Source organism: Leptodactylus fuscus, chromosome 1 (assembly GCF_031893055.1).
Source record: "Leptodactylus fuscus isolate aLepFus1 chromosome 1, aLepFus1.hap2, whole genome shotgun sequence".
Classification (NCBI taxonomy): domain Eukaryota; kingdom Metazoa; phylum Chordata; class Amphibia; order Anura; family Leptodactylidae; genus Leptodactylus; species Leptodactylus fuscus.
The window spans coordinates 47,167,251-47,182,668 of NC_134265.1; the positions used below are offsets into that span (position 1 = coordinate 47,167,251).

Below are 15,418 nucleotides of genomic sequence, written 5' to 3' on the forward strand. Positions count from 1 at the left end.
TTTACTAGGTCCCTACTACCTAATCAGCTATTTTAGAACTACCATACAAGTGAATGCAGAGACTTGTTCAGGGTGGAGTAACCTCAGGGTATGTCCTGGTAATAAGATACCCCCTGAGGAGTTCTGTCATATAGAGAACAAAACACATCATTGGGAAAGGGATTGATGGAGACAAGTCTGATATGGGGATATATCTTAGGATGGAAGCTATTATCAAAGCATTAGGATGAGTGCTCTAGGGTCACTTGGGGTGATGTGACTGTCCTTCCCCTTTGATTGAACATGCATAAGCTTATATATCCAATATAGGTAGACACAGTAATACGGGGTTGGTGCGATGAAGTTCAATCCTAAGTGATTGAATCACAAGTGTGCAGAACCTGCAGTTAAACATGGCAGAAGACAGATCAGCTGACTTAGCACCACAAAAAAACTTGTAAGTTTCCAATAACAGTTGACAATTGTCTCCCCGTGTTCACTGAATGTCTTTATATTCTATGTGTGGCCCATTCCCCCCCCCCTCCTGTTACTTCTATCCACATCAGCCCCCTCCCTCCTTCCCACACCAATGTGCAGCTCCCATTCTCTGTTCACCTCTCTTCAGACTGTTAGGAACACCCTTCTGTCTGTAAAGAGCTACAGTACCGGCACCGATAACTCTTCACCCGAGGCACAGATCGGGAAAGCCGACAGTGTGCTGAATTCAGTGCACTGTTGGCTTTCGAGCGGTATATAAAACCGCATGCGCCCCAAGTGGTGAAAGGTCCTCTTTAAGCCAGCAACAGAAGAAGTCTCCCAGCACCTTTTTTCTTCTCACCTTGCTACTTGCACAAGTGATCCTATCACACCTCCTCCAATCTCTGTCCCCTGCTACTACAACTCACTTTACTAACATTTTTAACCCCTCTCTCTCTTCTGGAATCTTTTCCTCCTTCTTTGAACATGCTGTCATCACCCCACTACTGAAAAAACCTCCTTCAACCAATCTCTAACCTACCCTGCATCTCTAAACTACTGGAACGCTTGGTCTATCCCCGCCATCTCGCTGCTAGCTCTATGGTGGACGCCTTACAATCAGGTTTTCGTGCATTACACTCTAAAAAGGTTTCCGCCGTGTGAACATACCCTAAAGAAACAGCCCTTACAAATTCTCCAAAGATCATCGGACACTAAATATAAAAGGTAACTATTTTTCTGGATCTCTCAGAGGGACACCACCTTCTCTTAGTTTTCTTCCCACCTTTCTGACCACTCACTTAGTGTATCATTTGCTGCTTCTTCTCTGTTCTGCCAATGACCTTAGACTTGTATCCTCTGTTATCCGAACATCCTAAAACTTTTCTTGAGCTGCACCGGTGCTCTGGAACACTTTACCCTGGACAACTAAAATGAATACCCAACTAAGACAGCTTCAGACATGTCCTAATATAACATCTGTATAGTCAGGCTTATTACATGTGCTAATCACACTGTTCTACAACTCCACACACTACACTAACCTTTCTTATCCTATTCTATGCTTCCTCCTCCATCTGCACTAAGTATCTACAGATTTACAAATACCGGCTGGTGACGGCTCATACAGCTTCAGTTACAGTGCCTACAAGTAGTATTCAACCCCCTGCAGATTTAGCAATTTTGATAAGATGCAAATAAGTTAGAGCCTTCAAACTTCAAACAAGAGCAGGATTTATTAACAGATGCATAAATCTTACAAACCAAAAAGTTATGTTGCTCAGATAAATTTTAAACATAAAAGTGTGGGTCAATTATTATTCAACCCCTAGGTTTAATATTTTGTGGAATAACCCTTGTTTGCAATTACAGCTAATAATCGTCTTTTATAAGACCTGATCAGGCCGGCACAGGTCTCTGGAGTTATCTTGGCCCACTCCTCCATGCAGATCTTCTCCAAGTTATCTAGGTTCTTTGGGTGTCTCATGTGGACTTTAATCTTGAGCTCCTTCCACAAGTTTTCAATTGGGTTAAGGTCAGGAGACTGACTAGGCCACTGCAACACCTTGATTTTTTCCCTCTTGAACCAGGCCTTGGTTTTCTTGGCTGTGTGCTTTGGGTCGTTGTCTTGTTGGAAGATGAAATGATGACCCATCTTAAGATCCTTGATGGAGGAGCGGAGGTTCTTGGCCAAAATCTCCAGGTAGGCCGTGCTATCCATCTTCCCATGGATGCGGAGCAGATGGCCAGGCCCCTTGGCTGAGAAGCAGCCCCACAGCATGATGCTGCCACCACTATGTTTGACTGTAGGGATGGTATTCTTGGGGTCGTACGCAGTGCCATCCAGTCTCCAAATGTCACGTGTGTGATTGGCACCAAAGATCTCGATCTTGGTCTCATCAGACCAGAGAACCTTAAACCAGTCTGTCTCAGAGTCCTCCAAGTGATCATGAGCAAACTATAGACGTGCCTTGACATGACGCTTTGAAAGTAAAGGTACCTTACGGGCTCGTCTGGAACGGAAACCATTGCGGTGGAGTACGTTACTTATGGTATTGACTGAAACCAATGTCCCCACTGCCATGAGATCTTCCCGGAGCTCCTTCCTTGTTGTCCTTGGGTTAGCCTTGACTCTTCGGACAAGCCTGGCCTCGGCACGGGAGGAAACTTTCAAAGGCTGTCCAGGCCGTGGAAGGCTAACAGTAGTTTTATAAGCCTTCCACTTCCGGATGATGCTCCCAACAGTGCAGACAGGTAGGCCCAACTCCTTGGAAAGGGTTTTGTACCCCTTGCCAGCCTTGTGACCCTCCACGATCTTGTCTCTGATGGCCTTGGAATGCTCCTTTGTCTTTCCCATGTTGACCATGTATGAGTGCTGTTCACAAGTTTGGGGAGGGTCTTAAATAGTCAGAAAAGGCTGGAAAAAGAGATAATTAATCCAAACATGTGAAGCTCATTGTTCTTTGTGCCTGAACTACTTCTTAATACTTTAGGGGAACCAAACAGAATTCTGGTGGTTTGAGGGGTTGAATAATAAATGACCCTCTGAATAAACTTTTCACAACTTAAAAAAAATTAAACAAAGAAATAACATTCTTTTTTGCTGCAGTGCATTTCACACTTCCAGGCTGATCTACAGTCCAAATGTCACAATGCCAAGTTAATTCCGAATGTGTAAACCTGCTAAATCTGCAGGGGGTTGAATACTACTTGTAGGCACTGTACATGATCTTATTTATTAGAAGATGGCTGGATCACTGTACCAAACAAACCTTCTTACCACATCTCTCCCTATTTCCTCATAGGGCAGGGCCCTCACTCCTAGTGTTTGATGGGTTAATTTCTTTGTCCTATTGTAATGTCTCATATTGTCTGTTCATGTGTCCTATGATTTGTAAAGTGCTACGGAACATGTTGGCGCTATATAAATAAAGTTATTTTTATTATTATACCCTAAACAGTATCAAGTGCTACAATGGAAAAATAAAGTGAATATTGGGCGGCACTTGCTATTACACCAAGACCTATACGACATTGTGCATATTAATCAGTGTGAGTGTGGAAGGAATGGAAATGAATGATGATTTTTAATATCAATATTTCATAGCTCTATACACAACGGATGGGAAGGATTAGATTACTTTAGTAAACAAACAAGTGTTATGTGCAGGAATAAATATTAATGGAGTTTTCATCCAGCTATGGAATATTTATGAATTAGGAAGGTGACCAAAACAGGCAAAAGGATATAATAAATGTATTTACACCCCATTACAATGCTGGTCAAACAAAAAAAAAGATATCAGCTCCCTAATATACAAGTACCGTATATACTCGAGTATAAGCCGACCCGAATATAAGCCGAGGCCCCTAATTTTACCACAAAAAACTGGGAAAACTTATTGACTCGAGTATAAGCCGAGGGGGGGAAATGCAGCAGCTACTGGAAAATTTCAAAAATTAAAATGGTCAGAGTTTTTGGGTGCAGTAGGTGCTGGGGAAGGGGAGGGGGTGTTTTGGTTGTCTGTCTGCCCCTTCCCTGAGCTTGAGGAGTTTTTTTTTTCCCCCCACTTGGAATTCAGTCTGGCTGAATATAGGGTATCTGCAGTGCTCCTATTAACCCCTCCCAACGGAACAGGAGCACTGCAGATCCCCTATATTCAGTAGACCAGGCACTGTCAGACACAGGGATACCTAATGTGTTTGTGTGTCACAGTCATTTTCTACTTCTATATGTATGCTAGGGAAAGGAGGGACTTACAACTTTTATTTATTTTATTTTTTTATTATATTTTTTAAAGCTTCTTCTTTCACTATTTTATGGGAGATTCTATACATTACTATTGCGGCTGGTCATAGACCCCCCCCCCCCCTCATTTTTTTTTTTTTTTTTCGAGTACAAGCCAAATGGGGCTTTTTCAGCACAAAAACTGAATATAGAATCAGGAAATTAAACATTATATTTTTCTTTCTTCAAAAAATAATTAGTTCTCTCCTCTAAACATAAACACACAGTCTAGGGGTTAGTACTACTGTGTCAGTAGCAAAGACGCGGCAGGGAAGCATGTCTCAGCACAACATTTATTATAACTCATGCCAGTTTTGTCTTCATGAATCTCTATGTCCCTGTGCCAGTTAGGCCTTTTATTAAGACTGGTGTATTATATGCAACTTTTAATAAAATTACCTCAGTGTTTCTGGTGCATTAAGATGAGACTTTCATCCTTCATATGACACCAAGGTCACAATATTCCCTATAGTATTTTCAGAGATATCACCAGTAGAGATGAGCGAGTACTGTTCAGATCAGCCGATCCGAACAGCACGATCCATAGAAATGAGTGGATGCACCTGGTACTTCCGCTTTGACAGCGGCCGGCCGCTTAACCCCCCACGTGCCGGCTACCTCCATTCATTTCTATGTGAGCGCGCTGTTCGGATGGGCTGATCCGAACAGTACTCGCTCATCTCTAATCACCAGGATTGGGACACTTATATACAGCTTTGACTGCTTATTCAACTGGTGATATCTCTGGAAATAACACAGATAGAACTGCAATGACAAGCTCATCTTACATATGACACCATTATTCTGGAGACATGACCCCTCCTCCTGATTACCCCCAGTAGTGAGAGGATTTCTACCACCAAAACCAGGGAATAGAATACAGAGGGGAACAGAAATTCTGTTGTTCACAGGATTTCAGAAAGGATTCAATATCTGTTAATATATAGTACTAGTGTCTGCATGTTGTTGGCATTGATCTGCCTATATTCAGCAAATTGCTGCTGTCGATGGTTCGCCAGCCCCGGCATTTCGGCAGCTCTCAAGCTGGCCTGCTGCTGAACTTGTTCCTCGCGCTGTGCCTGTGATTGTTCTGGCATCTCAGCAGCTCGCTGGGACGCGATATGGGTGTGTTGTCGGCGTCGATGATCCGCCTGCTCCGGCTTTTCGGCAGCTCTAAGAGCCGCTTGACGCCTAACTTGCCCAATTCTATTAAGCTCCGCTAGAGGAGAACTCTGTGACTTATGGCTTCCTTCATAGCTGTCGTTGTTCTAGAATTTTGAGACAAATTAGATTTTCTTTTTCCCGGCATGTTTAAAGGGGCTCTATCAGCAAAATTATGCTGTATGAGCCCCATATATGCCTGAATAGCCTTTAAGGCTATTCAGGCACTGTTAATGTTAACACATTAACACTGTTAATGTTACTTTAACCAGCCCCCCGTTTTAAAATAAAACCATAACAACATATATGCAAATTATACTTATCGTGCACGATGGGTGGTCATGCATGGTCCAACGTCATCTTCTGGCACGCCTTCCTCTTCTTTCGGCGACGCCCTCTGGTCCTGGCGGGTTTGCTTCAAATCCGGCACGTGCCATTTTCTCTATGGCAGTACGCTTGCGTCCTTGAGGCAAGTGATACTGCGCACGCGCTGGATTTGAACCAATCCCGCCGGAAGAAGAGGACGATGAAGCTGGGGAAGAGCCAGGACCGGAGGGTGTCGCTGAAAGAATAAGAAAGAAGAGGAAGGCGTGCCAGAAGAAAACGTCGGTCTGTGCATGACTGCCCAGTGTACACGATAAGTATAATTTTCATATATGTTTTTATGGATTTTATAGTTTACTGTGCAGCCAAAATGACATTTCACCTGTATTCTTTGGGTTTGAACGATTCTGTTGATATCAAATTCATATAGTTTTATTTATTTACCTCTCGTTCTTCTTGTGTTGAATACTTTTTCCGTATCATTTCTCATTATTGCACATAACTTAGTTTATGGACATCTATGGTTTGATTTCTTTGCATGTGTGGATTGGATGGGTTGTTACCGACATCTTGTGAGAACTGCACCTCAATTGCACCTTTAGGACCGTTTCACATCTGTGTTCGGGTTTCCATTCAGGGAGTCCGCTTGGGGATCCCCCGAACAGAAACCTATACACATTATAAAAAAAAAAAAAAAAAAAAAAAAAGGTAGTCTATGGCAGGCGATGTCAGAACTCAGAATCCCACCCCCTTGCCTGCTCCTGTCTGACACCGCCCTCCTTACAGAGTCTAAATAGCATATCTTACACAGTACTGTAAGAGGCCATTTTCTCGTGGCCTGTGGGCACGCACAGTCTGCTCTGCCCGAGGCCTAGAAGTATGAAACCGGAAGAAGAGGACGTTACTGACGAAGATGGAGGCGGCGCTGGAGAGTTCTCTTGCAGCATTAGGGACGCCCCCAGTGCTGTTTGAGCGCTGGGCCCCGCCCCCAGTGCTGCGAGAAAAAACTCATTTGCATATCAACAAGAATCTCAATTTCAAGCAAACGGCGGCACGGAGAAGACAACGAAAGGTAGAAGAAGAATAGGCTATTCCGACATGTTACTCAGAAAAAAAAAAAATGTGTTTAAAAGACAGGATCCCTTTAAATTTCAACATACCCAATGCTTTGAATGGGATTCAGTGTACAAAATGCAACAAAATACACATAAAAAACCACAACCCAACCCAATACCCAAGTCATAGGGGTGGTAGTGCTGACTGTCACTGAGGTCCTGGGACCGAGCTGCAAAGAGTTTGTTTGGAGCCCCTTGTGCCCAGGAAATAATATAGAAGACTAGTCTTCTGTGGGATCTGATGGATTGGTAGTAAAACTCGCACAGAAATCAAAACGTCTATACGAAAGGTGACAGAAACTTCTAGCAGAAAGCAGCTGAAGTGGGCGGGAGCCACAAGGCGCCTCAGTAACTTCTAACAAGCTGGAAGGTAAAGAGTGACACCATGGAGCGCGGCTCACCCCCAACACCCGAGCACGTCACCGCTCACCTGGGACAGCCATAGAGCTGGGAGACCTTTATCTGTACACCTCGAGCCCCGGGACGATAGCGCCCTGTCTGGAGGAACAAAACACACGCTAGCTCAGTTCCCGGAAGTCTAGTTTAGACGGTGCACAGTGGACAGATCCATCAAATAGGGGGATAATTGGTGTGGAAAATTACGTATTACGTTCTGTGGTGGTATAGGTCATGTAGTTTCCTTTTTAATAGGAAGTGCATGTCATTGTCTTGTATTTTTATGTATGAACTGTAGGCTAAGGCCAATAAGAGTTAGTTGGACCCCCCTTTCCTGCGCAGTGGTACGCTCCGGAGAATCAGGCTGCACGCGGTAGTTTGTTTTGAAGGAGCCGAGAGAAAATGAGTAACATCTATATCCAGGAGCCGCCCACTAACGGCAAGGTGAGGGGAGCACCGGGGCAGACCATCTGGGATGGGAGGGGATGCTGGGTGTACTAGGGTGATAAGTACATGTGTATGATAAAACCAATATGCACTACATGGAATCACTGTCCTGTGTCTGCCATAATGTACAGTGAGGGAGATATAGCCTGCAATAAACCTATATAGTGCGCACAACCAGTATCTGTCTATAGGTCACATACCCAAAATAGGTTGTGTTCTCATATATGATCATGGTGGGTGTACTAGACTATCCTTGGGATGTCCTGAATGTGAACCCCCTCTATGTCACTCATGTCTGCACCCCAGGCAGTCAATGGCTCCTGTGCCTGGCAACGTTTTGCCCCATGTGACATTCATTGCAGTTTTGTGAGGTCATAATTATTATTGTTTATTTATATAGCACCATTAATTCCATGGTGCTTTACATTATTATATTCCATGGTGCTGTACATTATTATATGAATTCCATGGTGCTTTACATTATTATATTAATTCCATGGTGCTGTACATTATTATATTAATTCCATGGTGCTTTACATTATTATATTAATTCCATGGTGCTGTACATTATTATATGAATTCCATGGTGCTTTACATTATTATATTAATTCCATGGTGCTGTACATTATTATATTAATTCCATGGTGCTTTACATTATTATATTAATTCCATGGTGCTGTACATTATTATATTAATTCCATGGTGCTTTACATTATTATATTAATTCCATGGTGTTGTACATTATTATATGAATTCCATGGTGCTTTACATTATTATATTAATTCCATGGTGCTGTACAGTATTATATGAATTCCATGGTGCTTTACATTATTATATTAATTCCATGGTGCTGTACATTATTATATTAATTCCATGGTGCTTTACATTATTATATTAATTCCATGGTGCTTTACATTATTATATTAATTCCATGGTGTTGTACATTATTATATGAATTCCATGGTGCTTTACATTATTATATTAATTCTATGGTGCTGTACATTATTATATTAATTCCATGGTGTTGTACATTATTATATTAATTCCATGGTGCTTTACATTATTATATTAATTCCATGGTGCTGTACAGTATTATATTAATTCCATGGTGCTTTACATTATTATATTAATTCCATGGCGCTGTACATTATTATATTAATTCCATGGTGCTGTACAGTATTATATTAATTCCATGGGGCTGTACAGTATTATATTAATTCCATGGGGCTGTACAGTATTATATTAATTCCATGGGGCTGTACAGTATTATATTAATTCCATGGTGCTTTACATTATTATATTAATTCCATGGTGCTTTACAGTATTACGGTATTTTAATTCCATGGTGCTTTACATTACTATATTAATTCCATGGTGCTTTACATTATTATATTAATTCCATGGTGCTTTACATTATTATATTAATTCCATGGTGCTTTACATTTGGGGGTTACATACAATACACAAAATATACAAATAGATATAATACTAACAATGACCGACTGACACAGTGGGGTAGAGGGTCCTGCCCTCAAGAGCCTACAGTCTATGTCATTGTGGACGACACGTCATGCTGTAAATAAGGAGTATAATTGGCTGTGTGGTGACTGGTGAACGAAAGGCGCTGTTCACACTGGGTTATGAGTCTCCTCCCAGTATTGCCTTGCTCGTCTTCATTGCACCTAAAAGTGATGGATTCTGTTGGATCCCATTATAAGTCACTGGGATCTGTTAGCCACATTTCTGATCTGGTAGAACAGTAGTTATGACGCCGGTGCAAACAGAGCCTTACACAAATTCACTACCTGGATAACTGATGACGGCCACTATTGGCAGCCATTCTACTGCCCATAGGGGGCGTCACCAAGGTTTCTATACAAACACTCTTCATGCACACTACTGTGGTTTTCATCCACAAGCTATCCTTTTTTATGAACCCATTCCTACGTGCCCATACACATCCATAGATTTTACAGGTTGGTGTGCAGTCTGTAGAAGTGAGCCAAAAAATATACCATTCAAGTGTATGGGTCTATGAAAAACACGGAAGTTGCATGTATGCCAATCTGTGTGTCACCTGTCCCTTTTTTACAGACTTGTACACAGCCTGTGTTTGTGTGAATGAAGTCTTTATTGAGTTTTCTTGGGTGTGTGAATCAAATATGTATGGTGAAAAAAAGCAAACCAGTACTCGCCTCATGCATCCTCTGGTTCTGATGCTTTCTCAGTTTCCTGTTCCCTCTCGACACACAGATCAGAGCTGACATCTGTGTGTCGATACAGGGTCAGGAGGACAGTTCCTCGCTTTAAGGCTAAGTTCACACGGGTTTTTTTTTGGACCGGAACCTGAGGCGGAGGCCGCCTCAAGTCCGGTCCAAAAGACAGGTAGCCGCTACTACATGCTAGTGCATTGCACCAGCATCCAGTCACGCACTCCGCTCTGGATTAGGCCCAATGAATGGGCCTAGTTGGGAGGAGGAAGTGTCTTCAGGTCGAATCGCGAGGCAAAACGGCCTGAAGAATGAGCACCTCGCTTCTTTTTCTGGGAGCCGGACCAACTGGGAAAAAACACCTGACTGGCTCCTATTGATTTCAATGGGAGCCGTCTTTTTGGTCAGGATTTTGGGGCGAATACGGCCTCAAAATCCTGAGCAAAAAAACCCTGTGTAACCTTAGCTTTAGGGGGTTTTCCAAGCTTACTGTAATTTATGGCCTATACTTTGGATTCGGATAGATCAATCAAAGGTCCGCTATTTGAAGAGATCGAATTCTTCTGTCTCTTCACAGAAAACCAAGCACATCGCATTGTATAGCAGTTGTGCTTGGTATCAAGGCTCAGCCCCATTCATTTGTACGGGACTGAGCTGCATACAGGCCTTGTGACTAATTTACATCAAATGGACTGTGTCTTCAGACAGCTTCTCTGAGGGGTCCCAGGTGTCAGAACCCCAATGATCTTCAATTGATGACCCATACTAAAAATAGGTCATCAATTAATAAGTCCCAGAAAACCCATTTAGGAACTCCTTCACACTTGGATATTTTGCATTAGCATTTGTAAGTGAGTATTATGAGTTAGTGAATAAGTATAACAGCAAGATTTACACTTGTATGTGATGAGTGAGGCCTGGGCTTCCAGGTTTATACACAGCTCAATAATATTGTAGCATTCAGATGACATCATCAGGTCAGTAGGCCCGAGCTGAAGCTCCTCTTCTCCAGTTCCTAATGTTTTATGCCTCAAAATCCCATGAATTATAGGTACTTGGATGCTCTTCTGACATATGAAGCTAATAATGTTTACAGAATTAATTTATAATTTGTATATTTCAGGTTTTACTGAAAACGACAGCTGGAGAGATTGACATTGAATTATGGTCAAAAGAAACTCCTAAAGCTTGTAGAAACTTTGTTCAACTATGTTTAGAAGGTAAGAAACATCTTATAAGATTTCACTCCACCACTAGGATTTATGTTATTAATAAAAATCAGAGTATTCAAAATCTGGGCAGGTTCACCTGTCTGAATCAGGGCTCGTTCACATCTGCGTCGCCCTCTCCGTACTGCAGGTTTCCGTTTCCTGCCTAAAACAGAGGCTCTCTCACCCATTCATTTGAATGGGTGAGAGAGATGTCCGGCCGTGAGCGGCGGTGAGCGTTTTGCGCTCTCCGCCGCGAAACCGGGTTTTATAATCCGGACACAGAGTCGGACATTCAGTACTCTGTGTCCGGATAAAAAAATCAGGTTTCGCGGCGGAGAGCCTAAAACGCTCACCGCCGCTCACGGCAGGACTCGGTCTATGGTTTCCGTCTTCTGGCATGCAGAAGACGGAAACCATAGAACGGAGACCGTGAACGCAGGTGTGAACCTAGCGTCAGCATGGAAAAAAATGTTTTCAAGGACAATTTAAGAATAAGTGTCTTGTGTTGTCATGCTGTTATTTCAGTGCTGGAAAGAGTATCGAAATTGTGGTGTGTGTGGCCAAACCAATAGTCCCAAAAAGTGCAGACCCACAGCAGAAGCTTGATGCTCTGTGTCAGCCTTCCGCCAAATTACTCTTCTTATTTTACACCAAGTGAAGTACCCTCAGGTCACATTTACACAACTGAATTTCAGCTGTGCTCTGTACATGTCTTGGCCAGATTTACGTGCCTGTACCTTTTTTTCGGGAGAGGGACTCCTAGTAGTATAGTTATCTATGCTGCTAGCAGTCCCTTCCACCCGGCGGCATACTGTCCCTTACCGATTATAGTACAGGGCAGTATGTCACTGGGAGGCAGAAATTACTATCATCATAGATAACTGTTCTGCTATGAATCCCTCTCCTGGCATAAAGTGAAGGCTGCGAAATCCGGCCAACTCACAGACTGTGTTTCATTGTTAAAACTCATGTCAGGCTCACCTTAGGATATTAGGAAAGGTCATCAATATGTAATTGGTGTGAGCTCGATGTGACTCTGAGCTTAGCATTCAGTGAAGGTATGTTCACACTGGGTTATTTGGTCAAGATTTTGAGGCCGTATCCGCCTAAAAATCCTGACCAAAAAGACGGCTTCCATTGAAATCAATGGGAGCCCATCAGTTCTTTTTTCCGGGAGCCGTTTGTTCCGGCTCCCGGAAAAAAGAATTGACATGCTCATTCTTTTAGGCAGATTCACCTCGTGACATCCACCTGAAGACACTCCCTTCTTCCGACTAGGCCCATTCATTTGGGCCTAAACCGGAGCGGAGTGTGCGACTGGATGCCCGTGCACTGCATCGGCATCCAGTAGCAGCTACCCGTATTTTGGTCCGGAACCTGAGGTGTCCTCCGCCTCAGGTTCCGGACCAGAAAACCCCGTGTGAACTTACCCTGAAGAGTCTGCAGTGCTGAGCAGATACTGAAGCCTCTTCTTCAACTAGCTGATCAGTGAGGGTGCCAGGTATCAGATCCACAGCATCTGATCTGATGTTCATGATGTACTGTAGGGATATATCATCAATATCAGAGTCCCAGAATCACTTTTTTTGATGGAAAGTGTTGTGCTGCTAATCACACCTAATGATAGATAGATAGATAGATAGATAGATAGATAGATAGATAGATAGATAGATAGATAGATAGATAGATAGTGGTTCAGGATGCAACCACATGTATATCATTAGGCATGTTGTAGTATTTCAATTATTAAGTTTTGTTTCACAACAAACATTAAAGTTTTTTTCCAGCGGCCAAGTGTTCTTCATATTGTTCAACTGATCCAGCTAGGGTCAGAGATGGGACAAGGCCAGAAGCAGCTATGCTTCCATTCATGTACCCCCTGCCACGGCTATACAGGAGAAGAGCTGCTTCTAGCTTTGTCCATCACTGTAGCATAGGTCTTTAGCATGAAAAATGCTTGAAGGACCAGAATACTCCAATATTTGTGTAGACATACCTGCCAAGATGGGCTTAGCACCTGTATCACCAACCTGATATTTTTATTTTTTAAATGCATAGCTTGTCTTCGGGAGTCTGTCAGCAGGAAAAAGGAAATCAAACGAATAACTGTTTCTAATCTTTCCAAAGATGCCTTTCTTACTCTGCAATGTTGTTCCATTTTCATGAAAAATTGGTGTTTTATTCTCATGCAGATTAACTGCCAAGGGCTTGTTGTATGTTACTTCTTCTGCTGGGACTTCACTGTCTGCTCTAGATAATCACCCATAGCTGCTGCCTGGCTTCGTTCTCCATTGCTTAAGTGACTTCTTATACCTTGTCACACTTTGCAGTCAGGGGCAGATCTCTAGAGCAGAGAGCAAAGCCCTGGTAGGAGATGTCCCTAAAGTCCTTTACAGCTTATTTGCCACTGGCCACAAGAAAATGGCCACTTACACAGTATTGTAAGCGGCCATTTTCTTGTGGCCGGCAAGCATGCGCAGTCGGCTTTGCGCTAGACCTAGAAGTTTGAAGCCAACCCCCGGTAGAAGACCCATTCCTAAAGAAGATGGAGGCGGCGCTGGAGAGTTCTCTCCCAGCATTAGGGATGCCCCCAGTGCTGCAAGAGAACTCATTTGCATACCGGCGAAAACCGGGATTTCTACGGAACGATGGCGCGGAGAAGACATCTAAAGGTAGAAGAATAGCCTTTCTTAAGGCTATTCCTAAATGTTAGGGACAAAAAATTTGATTTTAATAGTAGAATCCCTTTAGTGATCCAAGTATAGCTCTATAGAGTGAAAATTTTTAATTTTAACTTTTAATAATTAGATTTTTATTTCTGTATCTTTTAGGATATTATGATAATACAATATTTCACAGAGTTGTACCTGAATTCATAGTGCAAGGAGGTGATCCAACGGGTACTGGTACAGGCGGAGAATCCATTTATGGAAAACCATTTAGGGTAAGTTTTATAAAGATTGTGCGTTAGGTGGTGGCTGTAATGTAACTACCATAGTGTGTGTATGCTGTTCTTACCTCACCAGTTCATGGATCTTCTTGGTAATATGCTATACATGGCAACATCGCATGGGAAGACCACATGATGTCACATTAGCGTATGTTTATAAATGTGGAGGTTTTGAGTGTGAAGTGATGATCTTAGGAGAATCTTTTCCCTTTGCCGTTCTGCACCATACTATAACACTATGATTTGCTCCATGATAGTGCAGGGCTGTGAAGTAACAGGCACAGGGACTTTGCCTACAACATTGCTAGCAGCTAGGTTAACACCGCTCTCTATACCAAAATGGGAGTGAACTCTGATTCTTGCAGATTACCATATATTCCATGATCATTATTGATCACTGCATCTAAGTTCCTTCTCTTCGTCTCCTTGCAAGATTGCAAAGCTTCACGGGGCTGCCATAGCAGCCAGGAGGCCTATCAATGGCCTTGTAGTTATATACGGAAGCGTGTTGGGACCCATTGAAGTATCGCAGCATATTGTGCACATGATTAAAAGGGTTGTCCGGGCAAAAATTTTATTTTTTAAATAGGCCGGGGGAGGTGAAAAAAAACCCCCCAAAACATACTCTCCTTTCCCTGATCCTCCAGTGCCTCCAAGTGCAGTCCGATCCTGCCCATCTGTTGTTGTCTTCCATTGGAAGTCCCTGCCGAACATGACCGCCGAGACCAATCAGTGGCCTCAGCGATGGACACATAATATCAATAGCTGTGACGTCCCGGGTCCCTTCCTGAGGCCCCTTATTGGTCTCAGAGGACACCATGAAGTATCACAACATATATAGACTTTACCTTTACCATGGGAGATTATGATTACTTGAAATGCAATATAAATGCAGATCAGATATTATGCACAGTAAATGCATATTGCATTACACAGGTTTAGGGTGCATTCAGACTACGTAACGCCGGGCGTGTATGAGAGCCGTACACGCCGGCATTACGGCAGACTGCCGAACACTTCCCATTCACTTCAATGGGAGCGCTCGTAAACGCCGCTGTTACGAGCGCTCCCATTGAAGTGAATGGGAAGTGTTCGGCAGTCTGCCGTAATGCCGGCGTGTACGGCTCTCATACACGCCCGGCGTTACGTAGTCTGAATGCACCCTTATAGTGTTATTTTTGTGTTTATACAGAGAGATAATAGACGCTGTCCAAGCTTTTTTCAGCAAACTTCAATTAGCTGACCTGATTGTCCTGAGAACAGAGCTGTAGATGATGGGAGAACAGAGAGCAGTGACTCATCCCTCCGACCTGTGTTATCAGATACAGTTTGTGCACCAAGAAAACACTAAGCGAACAGTG

General features: G+C 43.0%; 2 protein-coding genes across 2 annotated transcripts in view; one reads left to right on the forward strand and one right to left on the reverse strand.

Annotated features, from left to right (window-relative positions):
• Positions 1 to 7,363, reverse strand: part of SREK1IP1 (SREK1 interacting protein 1) — a 46,553-nt gene extending 39,190 nt beyond the window's left edge. The window contains exon 1 of the mRNA XM_075269999.1: positions 7,274 to 7,363. Coding sequence (XP_075126100.1) covers positions 7,274 to 7,286 — 13 coding nt within the window. The 5' untranslated portion in view covers positions 7,287 to 7,363. The remainder of the gene's footprint in view (positions 1 to 7,273) is intronic.
• CWC27 (CWC27 spliceosome associated cyclophilin) overlaps positions 7,349 to 15,418 on the forward strand; it is a 160,331-nt gene continuing 152,261 nt past the window's right edge. The window contains exons 1-3 of the mRNA XM_075269884.1: positions 7,349 to 7,683; positions 11,020 to 11,116; positions 13,939 to 14,051. Coding sequence (XP_075125985.1) covers positions 7,642 to 7,683; positions 11,020 to 11,116; positions 13,939 to 14,051 — 252 coding nt within the window. The 5' untranslated portion in view covers positions 7,349 to 7,641. The remainder of the gene's footprint in view (positions 7,684 to 11,019; positions 11,117 to 13,938; positions 14,052 to 15,418) is intronic.